Source organism: Heterodontus francisci, chromosome 17, assembly GCF_036365525.1.
Source record: "Heterodontus francisci isolate sHetFra1 chromosome 17, sHetFra1.hap1, whole genome shotgun sequence".
NCBI classification, from domain to species: domain Eukaryota; kingdom Metazoa; phylum Chordata; class Chondrichthyes; order Heterodontiformes; family Heterodontidae; genus Heterodontus; species Heterodontus francisci.
The window spans coordinates 35,362,581-35,381,687 of NC_090387.1; the positions used below are offsets into that span (position 1 = coordinate 35,362,581).

Below are 19,107 nucleotides of genomic sequence, written 5' to 3' on the forward strand. Positions count from 1 at the left end.
TCGTCACTCGCTTCCACACTCATGCATTGTTTATAGGAGAGCTTAGAGGTGGGATCTGGTCATGGCGACATACCAGGCATGAGTGGCCTGCAGCCAGGGCAGGGGACAAGGGAGTATGTGGGCAAGCTCACTGGAGGATGAGTTCGTACCCAAGTTCTGCTGTAGAGGACTCGATGAGGATATTGATGGGCTGACTACAGAAGAAGGCTGATGGGTATGCACAATGAAAAGCTTTGTCCATTGGCAGGTCTGTCAGAAAGCCTTTTGTCACTGTCAAAGGAATATGGAGGTGTCTTGCACCAACTTGGCACAAGGCTTTGCACTGAGCTTGGAGTCCATCCTTTCCAGTGAGGAGGTGGTGGCTAACTCCATATTTGTGGACCCAATGATGCAGTGTTCGATGGCTGTTATCTCAGCTTCCATTTCAGCACAAACAGAAGCCACTCAATGTCTGGGTGCTGCAGTGGAAGCTCAGACTGAGGTCATGCAAGGCCAACTTGTCAAAGTGCTAAACTGTGATTGTCACATTCTGTTTCAATTAGTTTACTAAGTTTAATGAATGGTGGCTATCATGCAATTGTGCAGAGGTAACTGCATTGTGTGTTCACCAATAGTATCTGGCAAGATCAATTCTTCCATGAGGGATCTAACAGTTGACATGAAACTCAAACCTGTGTACACCGTTTATACCCTTAATTATTCAACTTGATTGTTGGAACTGTAATTAACTTTAATACTCAGTAACTGAAGAAAATATTTGTCAAGCTTTACAGGATGAATTATTGTTATCCTTAACAACTGCAGTAAACACTCTCTATAAGAACATAGTCTATCCCATTAGTTAAGGACGGCCAAAACCTGCCTTATTGGGGTTTCCCTACAAGTTCAATTTTGTATGATATGATTTCATACCTTACAGATTGTGGCTCAGAAGAAAATGACGAAGCCTTTGTTCCTAAGATATGGAAAATATGCTGGAAAGTCTACAATTACGGTAAGCAATAGTACTTAAGACTGAGATGTATGACAGATAATTCCAAAAGTATATAGTTTAGTGGAAAATTAAAAATGCAAAAGAAGTTTTTTCTAACTTACAACACCCATTAAACTTGAGTATTAGAAGTTCTGGGATGGGTATTGTATCATCTCTATTCTAACCATTGATAACCACTTAAAGGTAAAGACAGTTGTGCAACATGCACTCCATCTTGGTTACATTGTGTTTTTAAACATTGAATAGAAAAGTGAGTAAGGGTGAAAAAGTTTGGTTATTCATATTAATGATATAGAAAATGCTAGTTATAACATGAATGGGGTGAAATCATGCTTTGTGATATTAGATGATGAATACTTAATGCATTTGCATGAAATTCTTTTGCCTGCAGTGTCTTGTTAATTTGAAATAGATTTACACCATTGTTAAAGTAGTGGACAAAGGATTTCATGTTATATCTTAAACAATTGTGCACTAATATTGCAAAGCGCAATGTCACCCTTTAAATGCTGAAGTGTATGAAATGTATACAAGACAGTTGATAATCATTATGGCAAATTACTGAAAAACTTGTTAAATTTCTGTCAAAGTTACCTGAAAACTTAGTCAGGTACTGTTTTTCTTCATTTGCCTTTTTAACCTCTTTATTGAGCTCATTCCATTTTATCATCCTCTCCTTTTTTGTTTATGTACTTTTGTGTATGCTTTTCCTTCAGATTCAAAGAATTTTAGACTCACCTCTGTAAGGTTGTAGTGTTTTGAAATTGCAATTGCATTGTGTACTCTAGAGGCTGCTGTAGAACACACATGCTAGCAAAGGGAAAGTGAAACTAAAACAGAATAAAAAAGCCTTTATGTTCAACAGCCTGCTGCTTCGATCTCAACCTCTGTCTCACATACCTTATACCAAACCCAGCTAAACCTCACTCCAGTCCCGAGGACACCACAACCTCTTTATCCATTACATCTCATTCTGAGCAAGTTTGTTCTTATTTTTGGTGAAACATTTCTCATGAACACTATTGATCTCTTTTCCTTTAAATATTGTTCATTGGTGACCTAACATTTCACCATTATTTTGTTTCCAGTTTTCCTTCCTTTGATCCATCCTCATTTCCCTATAGTTGCCTTTCTCTTAACTATTACTTTGGTCTTTGTACTATTTATATCTCTCTGAAGCATAATCTTAAACCATATCATGTTGTGATTTCTACTCCCTTGATGTTCTTTCACACTTTCTTTTTTATCTGCTTTGGTTAATTTCCCATTCCTAGGTCTAGTATAGTAAAGCCTTGTTGGGCTTTATACATATTGGGCCAAAAAAGACTCGTACACACTGTAAAACTCAATTCCCTTCTCCCCTTTCACTTCTTCTCCTAGCCAGATTATTTTAGGTAGTTGAAATCACCCATGGTTATGATACTTTTGTTTTTACTCATTTCATATACCTGCCTACATACTTCTCCCTGCAATTCATTTCCAGTGGTCTGTAGTATATCCCTAATAGTGTGACCGATCCCTTCCTATCCTTTATCTCAACCCATACTGTTACTGTTTTTACCTCTTTGTTACCTATTTCCTTTCTTGCTGCTGTCATTATATTATTTCTGATTAACACAGCTACCCCACCACCCCTTCTTTCTTATCTTTTCCAAATACACTATTGCCTGAAATATTTAACTGCTAATCTTGTCCTGTCTGCAGCTACGTTTCTATTATTCCTCTTGTATCTATTTCCCTGCTTCTAATTATTGCCTTCAATTCTCCCATTTTGTTGCTGATACATTGTCATACAGGCAATACAATATGCTTGTATTTTTCATTGTACCTGTGTAATTTTTATCAGGTATTTTATTATTTCGTATAATCTCTTACATTCCCTATCATGTTATTTTTAAATTGCTTATATTCTGATCTTTTTTCTCATCCCTTTTTCTCATTTTTAGGTAACTGTTATATCCACCAAACCCCCACCAACTTACCCTCTCCAACACGCACACACAACCACCCACCCCGTTACTAGATTAAAACCATTTCAACAGTCCTATTTATCCTTTCTGCTCAGACTTTGATCCAGCCCAGTTCAGGTGCAGCCTATCCCAATGGTATAGCTCCTTCGTGTCTTCCAGTACTGATATTTGCTGTTGAGTGTTTGTTGAGAGGATTGAGAGTAAGAGCACAAACATTAAAGTAAGGGAAGTTAAAAAGAGGTAAGTGAGCATAGAAGGGAAAATCCTGCATCTACAGAGAGAATAAAGAATTAGTTGAGAAGTAGGAAAGAGAGGAATGTTGAATACAGAGAGAATTAGCATCAGCTGAACTGGGTGAAGTGAATGGTAAATCAGTACTGTTAAAAAAGAGAGATAAAGATGAAAGAAAATATTGCTAGAGACATAAGAAACGACTGTAAAACAAAAAGCATGTCTGCAGAATGAAACAGAGGATCACCTGAAGGACTGGTAGGATTTGATTTTTTACTATGTCATAGCTGTTAGTCTTCAGGATTTCATCTTGAGGAAATGCTAATGTGGATGAATAAACTAAGATTTGCCAGTTGGCCTCCCTCATCTGTAATTATCCTGATCACATTTATTATAATATGGTCTTTAGTTTTATAATCTATGGAAAATGAGCATTTTGATAATAATGGTCTTTCCAAGTGGGTTGTTTAATAAGGATGAATTAAAGGACTATTAACAATTAATTATTATTAAATTGACTCTATTTTCACTACATGATTGTTACATGTTTGAATATTAGGGCGGATTTTCTCTTTGGTGTCACAGCATAAAATTGCTTGCTGTTTGAATGAAAAGCCTTGTGCACAATTTTACAAGTTGAGAAATTAGAACTGAATAGGAAATTCAAACAGAACCATTTTGCAAAAGGGGCAATTGATATGGAACAAGTTAGCAGAAAAGTAATTTTTTTCTATTCGTCATGTAATGTGGGCATCCTTGGCAAGGCCAGCATTTATTGCCTATTCCCAAATTCCCTTGAGAAGGCCATGGTGAGCCATCACCTTGAACAGCTGCAGCCTGTGTAGTGTAGGTACACCCACATTTCTATTAGCTAGGGGATACCAGGATTTTGACCAGGTGACAGTGAAGAAATGGCTACATATTTCCAAATCAGGATGGTGCATGACTTGGAAGGGAACATGCAGGCGGTGGTGTTCCCATGTGTCTGTTACCCTTGCCTCCTAGGTGGTAGAAGTTGCAGGTTTGAAAGGTGCTGTTAAAGAAGAATTGAGGTTAATAGTATGGTGCCTGAGACCAGTTAACGTTTCTAGAGAAAGTGGATATGTGATAGGCTGGTAGGATGAAGCAGTAGAGATCAGTCAAAAATAGATAACATGGGACAACTTTCCTATTCCTGTTCCCTAAATGCCCCATCTATATACTTAAAACGTAATATTGGGTGTATGGTTGTGAGTGAGAGACAGCTTGAGTAAACTTGAGTTGGCCAGAAACAAGATGATGGGGAGATGCTGGTCAGATGAAGCTACTGGTCAGGAGGGATTTGCTGGGTAAGGAACTCATGCTGTGCATAGAAAATATTCCATGAAGAGGGAAGTGTTGGGCAGCAGCAACATGCTGTTTGATGTTAAGACAGGCTAACCTTGAACTCTTGCAGTCTTGGAAATATGACTATATGCATCTGCCACAAAATGTGGGTCAGGAAAAGTTAGCTTACTAACCCACCGTGCCAACCACTTCCCATGAGTAGTCTTATTAGTTATTGCCAAGGCACCTACTGCTGTCTGCCTCTTGCAAAGTACAAAAAGACTAGAGCTTGATGGAAGAAATAAGTAAAATGTAATAAATTTTCATGTTAGAGTCAGAAAAGAACATAATATTGGCATATTTTCCTTTATAATAAAAACAAGGTGTTGGAAATACTCAGCAGGTCAGCAGTATCTGTGGAGAGTGAAACTATTTTCTGTTTTTATTGCTTTTTCACTGAGTAGTGGATATATGGACAATTCCTAGAAAAATTAATGTTAGATTAGTTGCCATTTTAATATGAAAAGCTGGATCAATGTAGAACTAGATGATCACTGGGAACAGGGAACTGTTATTGGTGACATGCAATTAAGGTGGAATTTTATGCTTGCTCCCGTGGCTGGTTTGGAGGTGGGGAGAGCATAAAATTGGGTGGGATGATGGTGGGAGGGCAACCACACCACCATCCCGCCTCCGCCGAACTTTAGTCCAGGGTGGGAAGGCCTGTCAATGGCCTTCCTGCCCTGCTGCCAATTGAAGCCCTTAACTGAGTAATGAACCCCCAATTAAGGGCCTCCTACCACCGCAGCCGCATTAACCCATGCAGCAGGCGGCTCTGTCGCCGTACGGGAAGCACGGCATGATAAACCACTTAGTGCCTGACTGAAGGACCCATCATTGGGAAGGGGGAGACCCATCATTGGGAAGGGGGAGACCCAACCCCCCCCCACTGTCCTTGTTGCCAACCCCCCATCCCACTGTGTCCCCCAGCCCGTGAAACCCCTCTTGCCCTGGCCTACCTTAAGCCTGGTTCCAGCACCATTCCTCAATGTCTGGTTGTTGCAGCTATAGCAGCAGCCACCGCCTCCATGGTGGCCCTGCTGCTGCTGGTCTCTGATTGGCCAGCAGCTCTGCAAGACTGGGTCCTTCGGCAACAGGGTCCTAAATCCGATGGAAGGCCTGCCTGATTGGCACTTAATTCGGTGGGCCTTCCGTCGAAGAGGGAGTGTGGGGATCTCGGTGTCGGTTTCCCCCGATGTCAAGGCCTCCACCGCCAGCATAAAATTCCCCTCTTGGATTTCAGTTCTGTAGGTTGATAACCTGCAGCTTTACTTGATTGCCTTCAGAGGCCAGGGATGAATTCTATAATCTTCTTCAAAGTTTTACCTGTGACTTGTCACTCAAGTTCTGACAAAAGGTCATTGACCTGAAACGTTAACTCCATTTCTTTCTCCACAGATGCTGCCTGACCTGCTGAGTATTTCCAGCATTTTCTGTTTTATTTCAGATTTCCAGCATCTGCAGTATTTTGCTTTTGTATTCATGTTTTGCTGCAGTTGAGTGTGTATGTGGCCTGGACATTTCCAGCAATGTCATTCATAAGTCTTCAGTTTTTTTAACATCAGGATAGAGCAGGTTACGGAGCAATAGCAATAATGGTGGTTGAAATGGTAAAGGCTCAGTGAGAAAAAGTTAATGCAACAATGAGAAGTTGCTAGGAAAGATAGGCTGCACAGATTGGATTGAGACTAGATGCAGAGAATGCAGGGGAGGATGTCTATGGTCTGTTCTGACCTGAACAGGATTAATTTTGTTGCAGCAAAATGACTTGAATCACAACAATGGCTTTGCTTTCCTTGTACCCTTCTCTTGCATTATTCACTAATTTGTAAATTTCTTTGGAAACTGATACAAATGGAACAAAACACGACTACAGATTTACGTCACTCAGAAAATTAATCTTCTAATACTATCACATTGTATAACAGTAGCTAACGGCTGATGTTTAACTCAAAGTATATAAATACAGACTAAAACTTTGGAAGAAAGGAGGCTGTTTCTGGAAAATACTTAAGGAAATGGAGCAGAAAGGTCTGCAAAGTCAAACAATTTGTAATCAGTAAAATTAGTAGAATTGTATTGAAGCAGAAACAGCCACGACAGAGTTGTCCCTTTTGATAACTGGGCATGATGCTCCTTAACCTCCCCCCACTTACTCTTGACGGCAACGCTCAAAAATGGAAGCTAAGTGCATGGCAATTACTACTTGCACTGAATCAAGCAAATTGCACCTTGCTGTTTCACACCCCTAATGAGTCATAAACCAGGATAAATGCACAGAGTTAGCAAGTTATTCCTGGATGACATTTTTGTTGTCTACCTCTCTTCCACAGACTGAGCAGATGATATAAATACAGGGGATCTCATGGGTCACATCATTTTTATTATTTGTTTTATTACATATAATATTGCAATGTGCTATGTAACAACAAATTACTGAGGATGTACAAGCTGCTGCCTCAGGCTTATTGAGGATTTGGTCCGGAACAGTTATTTTCTGCTACCTATGTGGTGTGAGGAACAGCTGTAAGGGAAGGGGATTAAAGCTAAGATTCACATGAAACTAACCTAGGGTTTATGAGAAAATGGGATAGATTTTCAGCTTGCTGCCTGGGCAGGAACTGAGCATTGTGTATTGGCTGTCCCTGATAGATACTGCAGGCTGAATTTTCCCAGCCTTTGGAGATGGACTGCGAGGAGAGGGCTGGCAATATGGCAGGGGAAGGCATTGGGAGGAGAATCCAATGTCTTCCCGCCACCATAGCATATTGCCAGCAGTGGGCACCTCAGTGGTGTGGCTGCCCAATTGCACCCTGGTTGGGAGGACCCGCTGTCCTTGGGAAGACTGCCAGATAAAACCTGATGGCCTTCCAGCAGGCTTTCTTGTGGGGTTGGGGTGAAGCCCTCCTTGATGGGTGCTCCCACAGAGAGGCCCCCTGGTGGTAATGGCCGCCCTCACACCTAACTTGCTGCCAGTGCACCATGATCTCTCCCCACCCACCTAAATCACTGCGGCCTGCCTGCCTACCTGACCTTGGATGTTCAAAAAAAGGCACCCTATCCTTCATCTTGCAGCCTCAACAGTGGCCACCATTAGTGGAGGTGCTGCCGAGGCTGTTGAACTGCTGGTTCTCTGATTGGCCGGCAGCTCTGGGGGACGAGCCACTGTCCTCAATTGGATGGCAGCCCTGGTGGCGGTCTGTTAATTGGCTGCTGCTGGCAAAATGTCGCCCTAGGGTCTTGCTTCCTGCCAGAGTGGGGTCGACCCTGGTGGCGGGATTTCTTTGGGACTGACAAAATTCAGCCCTGCGTGATTTTCATTGAATCCATGGAAATGAAAACGCGGTGGTTTTTAGAATAGGTAGCTGATCTGAAATGCCAGTTTTATGTTCAGGCAACAAATTGAAAATCTACCTCTACATGCCCGAGATCCTCATTGTTGAATGGTATTCTCATTGCAATAACAAGTTTCTTAGATATAATTCATTCCTTAGTCCCGAGTAATAAATTATGATGTTCCACAATGTTTCTGAGCCTGTGTTCAGCATGTATGACTGGAAAGTATGACCTGAATCTGCTCACATCATATAGAAACCTTCATCTGTCCAAATAACAGTATTGCAAACTTTAATGTGGATCTAGGCTTTCTGTTCCTGCCTTAGCGGGTGTACGCTTTGTCAAGAGGGGGAGGGAGCGTTATGGGGGGTGGGTGCTGGGGAGGGGTGGGGTTGCGGGGAGGGGCGTGGTTGCAGAAGTGTGGGGAAGGAGTCATTCTGTAAAGTCCAAAAAACAATCTAAAAGTGTAATCTCATTGTCACTTCTTTGGAATTAATACCTGCTGCTACAACAGTGATTACTGAAGTTCTTTCATGAGTGTGAAACACAGACTTCTGAGTCCTGCACAGTGGCAGTTTAGTTCTGCTAAACTATCAAAAGCAAAAGAACAAAGATGATCATTCATTGTCAGCAATCTATCCTGTTCGCTTTTATTTTAAAATTTGGTCTGAACCATTTCTAAATGATTGATTATTTTATTTAATGCTTTTGATGTACCACATTGTAAACAGTGCTATTTATTTGTCACTTTTATTTTCATCTGGTCATGTACCTGAAGTCTTCAGCATCACCGAAAATGTAAGACAGACCCACCATGACACTGTGAGACACTCCTGTCCTTTTTTTACATATTCCAATTGTCAGCTTTACTCAGTTCGTGGCTTTCTTGTTATTGAGATTGATAGTTGCTGGTTCTAGCAACATTGGAGACTTCAGCACATCTTTTCTTACCTGAAGAAGCAGGTGACCAACATTTGAAAATTAGAGTTGGCATCTTGACCACCCCATTAATGCCCAAGGCCATCATGATGCAATTTTCATGTGGGCTCTATAAATGGGCGAGTAATGTGCCAACCTGAACTAATTTCCAGCCACTTCCGGTGTGGCTCACACAGCATACCACGGTTGTAAGGGCACTAGTGCAGGTGTCTATCGGAAGCATGCAGAGTCAGCTGGTAGTGACATCACTCAACAGCTAACACTGATTGGTGCCCAACCTGCCATTTTGGACCTCACGGGTCCTGTTATCAATTCTCTAAAAGACTCCCAGCTGAACATGCATTCAGCTGCACGAGGGACCCTTCACTAATGCTATTTAAAGGAATCAACATGGGACTTTCAGTTGAGGTGCTTTTGACTTTCTTTTGCTGCTGCAGAGTGAGTGGCAGTGCTGTGTACTGTGTTGTTGGAGTTAGAAGGGAGCGATGCTGGATTTCACAAGGAGTTCAGTGGATTTTGAAGGCTTTTGAGCAGAAAACCTCCTATTTTTAATGGAGGTTATAGTTGCAGTCCCTCTTGGGCTGCAGTAAGGCAGGGACATGGAACACAGGCAACGAAGAAGGGAAGTTGTGTGCAGAGGGAGGAGAAGAATAGAAGGCTGTACCCGCCAAGGGTCTTCAGTAAGCGCTTCTCCAACCTCCACCTCAGCCAGGAGCAGTGACTGAGATGGCTACATTTCATGAACGAGATGTTGAGTGAACTGTGTCACCTCCTCCGACCAGACCTGCAGCAGCAGAGCAGGGCGAGGACGGAACTGCCAGTGGCCATCAAGTTCACCATCACCCTCAATTCCTCCAAGTGAATCCTTCCAAGTAGGTACCAGTGAGATTACCAATGTAACACAGTTCACTATGAGTTGGATTTTACAGTGGGCAGGGGTGACCGGTCCACCGGCCAAAAGGTCAGCGGCGATCACGCGTCCACCGAGCCTGGGGATCCAGACTGGATTGTTTGGTCTTGGCTGGGACTTCCACTTCATTGAGGCAGGAAGTCCCACCTAATGGAGCTGCTGGTCAATCAGCAGCCTGGCAGCTCTTAGTCTCAGCAGCGCCACCCATTGCTGGGACTGCACCCAGCTTCAGGATGAAGATGAGGGATGGCCCTGGAAAAAAGATAGGTTTTTGAGGTGTTGCCAGGGGCAATTGGTTGGGCCCCGGCAAGGCAAGGGGGTCAATTAGTGGGCAGGGTGTGTGTTGGGCATTGGAGTTAGTTGGGGCTTTGGGGGCGGCCCTCCGTGAGGCACAGAGTGCCTGATCAGGAGGAACCCCGCCCCCGCAGCCCGCCAGAAGGCTGACTAGTTTTATCAGGTGAATTTTCTGAGGCCTCCTGTCAGCCAATCGTAAAATCGCCGTGGCAATGGGCAGAGGCCCGTAAGTGGCAGTTAATTGGCCACTTAAGGGCCTTGATTGGCCTGTCGTCGCCCCTTGTAAATTGCAGTGGAGGCGGGAGCGGGTCGGGAAGGGGCCCCCCCCCAGCCTCCCACTCCATTTTACGCCCCCTCCCACCCCGCCACCAGCCCACTCTTTTGGGGCGGGTGTGAAATTCCGGCCTGTGTGTTGCTGCATCAGGGTGGTAACAAAGACCTTGTCCATCTGGAAGGGGAACGTCATAGTCTTCTCTCTAACCAGAGAGAAACAGGAGGAATGGGCACGTGGCTTTGCCAGGGTAGCAGGAATCCCAATGGTGCAGGGAGACATCAACTGCACTCATGTGTCTCTGTGGACCCCACGTATCAATGAGAAAATGTATCACAACTGCAAGGGCTACCTCTCCCTTAACGTGCAGTTGGTGTCTGACCATGCACAGAACATCATGGTGGTGAATGCCATGTTGCCACCAGGAACACTGTGGAGAAAACCATTGGGGTTCTGAAACAACGGCTCCGCTACCTGGAATGCTCGGGGGGAACTGTCCCGTACTTGCTGGATTGTCTCTCCAATTTTGTGCTGGTCGGCTGCATCCTCCACAACCTGGTTCTCATGAGGGCACAACCTTTGCCACCAGGCCTTCAGCAAGCACCTCGGGAAGAGCAAGAGGAGGAGGAGGAGAAAGGGAGGAGGCATCTGGAACTCTTGCACTCTGGACGGTCTGACCGTGAGTGGCTACTCAGACTCCAGTTCCCCTAAAATCTCATCCCCCACATCATTGCTATTCCACAATTCCCCACCTTTCAATCTATCTGCTACGGGCCATCACAGTGGCCTCTTGGCCAAAGTCCTGAAATAGAAGACATCATGAAAAAAACATTCCAGAATAACTTTATCCAACAAGGCTTCCAATAATACATACAAAACTGAACTATTCACCCTTGTGCAGTCCCTTAATGGCTGTCTTGTTGGTGCCTTTGCCTCACCTAGTGCTTCTGCATAGTGCTACCCCAGTGGCTGCAGCATGGCTGGTGGAAGGCTGCTGACTTTTAGTTGGGGAGACTGCAAGTGGCCTTGCAGGATGCCCTCGAACAGCTCTGGGCCTTGTAGGCTTGACTTTGGATTGCACCACCTCAGCCTAGGCGGCAACAGTCTGGGCTGCCTGGTTGGCTGACAGGCAACAGCAAGGGCACTGGTCAAGTGGCAATGGTGGGAGCACATATGCTGTTGTCCTGAGGAGAGCATTCTGCCACTGGCACTCCCACGGGGTGACTCCTCAGCAATCCTGGTATTTGCTGGAACACAGTTTACAGACAGCTGTGAGAACTTCATGCCACTTTGAGCATTGGTATCTGCAGCTATGAAGGTAGCAGTCTGAGCCTGCATGGCACCAGGCATGGATCTCAGGACCTCAGCCAGAGTTTCCACAGCAGCACTCAATTGGGCGGCTTCTGCCTGTGCTGCAATGGAAGCTGAGGTATAGGTCACTCGACACAACATCACCGTGGGGTCTGCAAGTGTTCTCATGGAATTGTCCACCACTTAGATGCTAGAAAGGATGGGCTCCAAGCTCTGCGTGAAGCCATAAACCAAGCTGGAGCCGGACTCCTCTATGTTTCGTGACAGTGACAACTGACTCTGTGGCAGAGCAGCCGATGCACCAGTCATCTCTGTGTTCATGTTCATCAGCGTTCTCCTGCACGTCATCCCATTAAAGTCCTCATCTAACTCCCATGTAGCAGAACTCGCCTATGACATGCCCTCCAGTGCGCTGGCACACACGCTATTCTTTCCCCTTAACCTGGCTGCAGCCCACTTATACCCAGTGACTCACCATGCATTGATCCCGCCTCTGTGCTGCCCTTTAAAGTACATGTAGTGCCAATATCTGAGCTGGTGGATGCGAGGGTCATATCAAGTGCTGATGTTTCTTAAAGCGATGTCTGCTCTTCATAGTCAGGCTGCACTGTCTAGCGCCATCACCTTGATCAGGTGTTTGGTAACCACACACCATGATCCCCACGGCCCCTACTTGGTGTAGTCAAAATTTTAGCCTAGTATCTTTATGCAGGAGAACTGGAGCAGGTGGCTATATATAATGCAGACGTTAAGATGATCAGGTAGGGCACTTGGATTCAGGTTAGGCAGGTGGGATGGTCAACTTGGAAGTACGCTAGTCAAGGCAACAGGGATGACAGAAGGATATTGAGTGGGTGGGGAACTTACAGATACGTCAAGCAGAATGAGGGAATTGAAGCCATGTGTGGTCAACAGTGAAGGATGGCGTTATTTGTTCATTACGTAGACTTTCTATGGGCTTTCACATTGCAACTCGCGGTGATTAGAAATCCAAAACAGCACAGCGACCTCTACAGAGAATCTGGGATCTGAATGAACAGGACAAGCAAGTGTGAATCTCCTTAACCAATCAGACTGAAGAATCCTTACTAAGACACGCAGGCTCCGATATTGACAGGGATGGGTTTTGTAAACCTGTGAGGGGGGCAAAAATTTGTCTGGGAAACCCAGATGTTCAGGCTTCCCTGCATGCTGTGGTGTTTTAATTCTACAATGTGCTTTTTTTTTTGCTGCAAGATCCCCACCTGGAGCCGTCCTGTTTAACAGGCTTGGTTTCCAATCGGGTGGGGAACACCCTGGTGCAGGCTGCAGTTCTAGGTAAGGAACCTGCAACTGATATTGGGAGCATGGAGGAGTCCAATTTCTGATCCTGGTGAAGTGGTCTGACCCTGGGGGTGAGGGGGACCAAACCTGATTGGGGTTCTGATTGAAGGAAGGGTCCAATTCAAGGGAAGAATTTTAGCTTGGGGTCTGGGGAGAAGTACTCCTGCTTCTCCTGGCCACAAGCAGTGCTGTAAAGGCACTTACCTTCTTCCCGAAGCTGTCCTTGCTTCCCTTGAGCTGCTGTATTTCCCATGGCCTGGAAAACCTGATTGGCAAGGGTTTAACCTCTAAAACAGGTTAACTCTGAGGCTACCAGCCTCATTAAAAAGTTTAAATAGCCAACTCACCTCCTAGGTTGGCTGTCTGTCTCCTTGTCCCATCTCTGTTAAAACTGGAACTAGACGTGTTGGAAGCGGGTTGGCATCAGGTTTGAGATTTAAAAAATTTTAACATCTCACCCAAGCCCAAACCATTATTTTATGGGGGAAAGAATTCACCCTGCTGTGTCTGACTCATGAAGTGTCAGTTAGAATAGTTAATTCAAAGCCAAATCATGTACAGAAAGAGGGGGAAAAGAAAGATGGAATTAGGAGAGAAATAAAAGAGAAAGAAAACAATTACTGAAATGTTTTAATTTTTAAAATCTAAAGGAATGAGACTCCACACCTGTAGAAGCTAATTTTCAGTGTCAGAGAGGTTGTTTGGCAGTTATTAAGACTGATTGAAACATAAACTTACACTTGAATGGACAAGCCCTAACTTTTTCTGATGAGTTTAGTGGGTATCTATCACGTAAGTACCACAACTTCAGACCATTACATGTGTTTCAATGCCAAGTCTCTTCAGAGAGATAACATTATAGCGAAGCTTCTGGGGAGCAGGGTAAGTCAGACAGCAACTTCCTGATTTCCATGTTTAACTGTGCACGTGCAGCAGCTGGAAGTTGCTGTCTGATTTACACTTTAATAATGGTGAGCACTGTTAGCCTCAGCATTATTTCAACTGCAAAATCAATGAGATGACAGAAATCGCTTTAAAATACATCATTAAATTCTTCTCTTCTTCTTCTTTGGCCTCCTTGTCTCGAGAGACAACGGGTAAGCGCCTGGAGGTGGTAAGCGCCTGGAGGTGGTCAGTGGTTTGAAGAGCAGCGCCTGGAGTGGCTATAAAGGCCAATATTAGAGTGACAGACTCTTCCACAGGTGCTGCAGAAAAAATTGTTTGTCGGGGCTGTTACACAGTTGGCTCTCCCCTTGCGCTTCTGTCTTTTTTCCTGCCAACTGCTAAGTCTCTTCGACTCGCCACACTTTAGCCCCGCCTTTTGATACATGCTGATGACTCTATTATCCTTAAAGAAAAAATGTTTCACAGATTCTTCAGCCTCTTTTTCACATAAACTGTACTGTCAAAAAATCCATTGTGCAAACTACAGGATTACTCTAATTGGTAAGTGCAGTGCATGCCATCAATTAGGCTTTATTTGTTCCTGTCTTTGTTCACAGATTATTGCAGAGGAAATAAGTGGAAACAATGGCTATGTGGAATTGGCCTTCTGTGCTAAGAAACTGGATGATAAGGTACTGTAGATGCTCAGGCAGAGGATTTAACAGAATGTATCAAACAAGCACGCTATAAAATGGATCTTCTCAATTGTACGAAGCGGTTCTTTCCTGGACTGTACAATCTAGTTGCATAAATATCTGAACTTTTAAAAGAAAGGTTCATTTTGAAGTTATTATTTCCTTATTGTAAACCTAATAAAGCAGATTATGCGTATCCTATCTGAACAAGATATTTTCTGTACTCAAGAGATATAATAATGAAACTTTTGATGGTTTGTTGATTCTGAATATTGTATGTGCAATAGTGTTTTCCACCAATTACCATTCACACTTTATCAAAGCTTTATATTTAATTCCACAAGACAGGCATAACTATATTTTAATCAGTCTATTGAAAGTTCATTTTGAGGATGACCCAAAGGAATCTCAATGATCAAAACTAAAAGGGGGCGAATTTCCGCACTCTTTTCAGTGTAATTTTAATGCTAATTAAGGGCTACTAATGTTTTATGGCAGAAAAATAGCATGGATGGTTTTCCACCCCTAAAATGGATTCTTCTGAATTCCCTTGCATTTATCAGCTCTTTCCATGATCTGTCCATTGGTAATTTAAATATATGATAATGAGGGCTTGTTTCCTGCTTTTACACTCACAAAGCACTCAGAGGAACTGAGGGGGTGAAATCCCTTGGGCCTTTTCTCTTTTACTGCTGTAACTTCAGTAATCCTATTTACACCTGTTTTTATTAGTAAATGGGATGTGGGCATCGCTGGCAAGCCCAGCATTTATTTCCCATTCTTAATTGCCCTTGAAAAGGTGGCGGTGAGCTGCCTTCTTCAAGTCTATATGGGGTAGGTACACCCATAGTGATGTTAGAAAGGGAGTTCCAGGATTTTGTCCCAGTAACAGTGGTTCCATCACACCCTTGACTTGTTCCTTGTAGATGATGGACAGGCTTTGGGGAATCAGAAGGTGAGTTACTTGCCACAGAATACTCAGCCTCTGACCTGCTCTTGTAGCCACAATATTTATGTCGCTGGTCCAGTTAATTGTCTGGTCAATGGTGACCCCCATGATGTTGATGATCAGGGAATTCAGTGATGATAATCACATTGTATGTCAAGGGGAGGTGGTTAGACTCTCTTGATGGTCATTGACTGGCACTTGTGTGATGTGAATATTACTTGCCACTTAGCAGCCTAAGCCTGCATGTTGTCCAGATCTTGCTGCATTTAGGCATGAAATGCTTCATTATCTGAGGAGTTATGAATGGAACTGAACACTGTGCAATCATCAGTGAACACCCCCCACTTCTGACCTTATGACAGAGAGAAGGTCATTCGTGAAAGCAGCGAAAAGTGGTTGGGCCTAGGACACTGCCCTCAGGAATTCTTGCAACAGCGACCTGGGTCTGTGTTAATTGGTCTCCAACCACCACAACCAACTACCTTTGTGCTAGGTATGACTCCAACCAGTGCAGAGATTTCCCCCGATTCCCACTGACTTCAATTTTTCTAGGGCTCCTTGATGCCACAGTCTGTTTAATCCTGCCTTGATGTCACAGCCAGTCACTCTGACCTCACCTCTGGAATTCAGCGTTTTTTGGCCATATTTGGACCAAGGAAGTAATGAGGTCAAGGGTCAAGTGGGGCTAGCAGAACCCAGACTGAGCATCAATGAGCAGGTTATTGCTGAGTAATTGCTACTTAATAGCACTGTTGACAACACCTTCCATCACTTCGCTGATGAGTGAGAGTAGACTGATCAGGCAGTAATTGGCTGGATTGGATTTCTCCTGCTTTTTGTGACATACTTGAACAATTTTCCCTATTGTCAGGTAGGTGCCAGTGTTGTAGCTGTACTGGAACAGCTTGGCTTAAGGCACTGCTCGTTCTGGACCACAAGTCTTCTGCGTTATAGCAGGATGTTGTCAGGGCTCATAGCCTTTGCTGAATCCAACACATTCAGCCATTTCTTGATATCATGTGGAGTGAATCGATTGGCTGAAGTCCGACTTCTGTAATAGTGGGGACTTCAGTGGAGTTTGCATTTTATTTTGCTATATCGCCTATCTCTAGTTTTCTTATCAATTTTGCGTTCTGTGTAAAATTGGTTGGTTCACCTGTCCCAACTGCCATTTCAAGACAGCCTTGAAACTAATGATACGGCCAACACAGTTTGGTAGCACTGAACTTTTCATTCATATCATTACAGGATCTTTTCAGCAAATCAGACCCTTTTTTGGAGATATACAGGATGAATGATGATGAGTCTGAACAACTCGTTTACAGGACAGAGGTGTGTAAAATTCTCTAGAGGAATACCAATGTGGCTGTACAATCCATAGGAGACGAGTAAAATTCTTCTTTTAAATATAATGAAATTAATGTGGAATGTGACATTTCAAGCCAATGAATAAATATATTTAAAGTGATCTTACCAAAACCATTTAATCTATTTAGATAAGAAAATAATAGAAATATTCATTCAAAAATATTGATTTGACATAACTGCAGTATTTTATAGCTCTTCAAATAAACTATTATTGAACTAGTGAGTTCCCAGTTCCTTATCTTAAATTCAACTTCTAGTTTTGACTGACAATTTTGCTGGAATCTTGACAAATGATAAAGGCTGCCAATCAGACAGGGAATGATTTGATGAAGGAGGGAAAACCGCCTTAAAAATGAAGCCTGGGTTATGCTGCTTAGTTGTTCAGTCAAAGAGCAGCTTGGAGGAATGGACCAGAACATCGAGTACCTTTGAACCAGGAAAACAGAGTGGGGACTAATTTAAAAGAGAGAAAAAAATTACACTTTTAAGATTTTGAATTATTTACAATAATTTAAATTAAACATTGTGGTACTAAGCATTAACAGTCTGATCAGTGGTTTTGTTGGTGCTATCCTTGCACAATGCTGTAACAATTTATAGGAAGCAGAATGATTTTGTCTCCTTCGAAGTAATTATATTAGTGATAAAAATGGTTTGAAGCTTTTCATGGTGACAGCGGTAACATTGAATAAGACAATTTTACGATTTTACACCATACAAATTTGCTCTGAAAAGAGTGGTTGTTTCCTTGGAAAAGAAGTTCTTAGAAGAATTGGCAGGCCCCGACATTTCGTACTCTGCTCGTCGTCTGGAGAAATAACCGGAACAGTGGGTTTATATGTGGTGGAGAATGGGAATGTGGGCAGGATCTTACTGCTGATGTGTCATTACATGTTCTTGTTCTTGCTGCTATTGGTCGGCTACTTGTGTTCCATGATAGGTCAGTACATGCTATTGTTCTAGCTGCTGATTTGTCAATTATTGTATCTCGTGGTAAGTCGATGCATGCTGCTGTTCTTATCTGGGTATGTCTGCTGCAGAGCAGGTGGTGATGTGTTTCTTGTGTAGGGGTAGCCAGATATCACTGATGAGAAGGCCACTATTTTGGGGGATGGCTTGGTGTATATAGATCTCTACAGCCTCCCTGACGCGTCTTGTATGCCAATGTGTAATGGATGAGATGAATTTGGAATTGGACCATTTTGTTGAAGTCTGGGACACTTATTACAAATTCAAAGCTGAGTACTTTCACCTTTCAAAATCTCTACCTTGACAAACTCTCTACAACTAAATGATGTTGGACAGCACATTTAACAAAACAGACATTACATTTTACACATTAAACCCAAGAAGAACATTTTTCAAGTGATATAAGTGCTTTGTAGTCCATGGTCTAGACTACTTTGATGTTAAGAAGGCTGAAAAATAATGACACTAACAAAGAATTTTTAGTGTACTTGTCACTCAAACCCAGCAGACTGTGCATTACCTTTGTGATCAGAATAATAATTCAATCCCTTTAATTGCTCATTTATGAAGTAGGGGAGCTGCAAAGACGAATGAACAAATTCTATTACTAGTCTAAAAAGACTCCATTTAAGATGACTGTATATGCAGTCCTCATTACAGCTGTCAATAACAGAACTAAATCATTTTCCAAACTACTTATTATGTTTTTTGACATGGAGAGTAATTCAGTTTGCAATTTGCATCTGCTTAGGATATGTATTTACATAAATGTTGGAATTTTTTTGAACTAAGTTAAAATGTGCTATGCTGTCTTCATATTAAAAGGGAAATACAGAAAGGCAGGTGCATTGAGTTTATACCAACTCAGCATGGTAAGGATGGCAATTAAAATCTTGAGATGAGGGGCTGGATTTTACCTTAGACGAAAGGGAATTCGCCACTGACGTGAAAGTCGGTGGCAAACCCGTTTCCGCCTAGCCTGGGGATCCGCTCACATTTTACGGGTCCCTGGGCTTTGATTGGCCCGAGGCGGGACTTACACCCGCTTGAGGGAGGAGGTCCCACCTCAGTGAGCTGCCGACCAATCACGGGCCGGCAGCTCTTAGTCCAAGCTGGACTGCAGCCAAGCCGACGCCAGGGAGCCTGGTGGAAAGGTAAGTTGGGGTTGCCTCACCTGGGGGATTGGTCCTTCCCTGGTGAGGCTGGAGTGGTCGTTAGGGAGTAGGGGGGGGGTGTCTTGCATCCCGGGGGTGGGTTGGGAGGTGGGGGTGGCCTTCAATCGGGAACCCTGTGCCAG

At 43.4% G+C, this 19,107-nt stretch overlaps 1 protein-coding gene across 1 annotated transcript in view; it reads left to right on the top strand.

The window, feature by feature from the left end:
* cpne7 (copine VII) overlaps positions 1-19,107 on the top strand; it is a 183,743-nt gene that overhangs the window by 93,766 nt on the left and 70,870 nt on the right. The window contains exons 3-5 of the mRNA XM_068049886.1: positions 920-994; positions 14,447-14,521; positions 16,722-16,805. Of these exons, the coding sequence (XP_067905987.1) occupies positions 920-994; positions 14,447-14,521; positions 16,722-16,805 (234 nt within the window). The remainder of the gene's footprint in view (positions 1-919; positions 995-14,446; positions 14,522-16,721; positions 16,806-19,107) is intronic.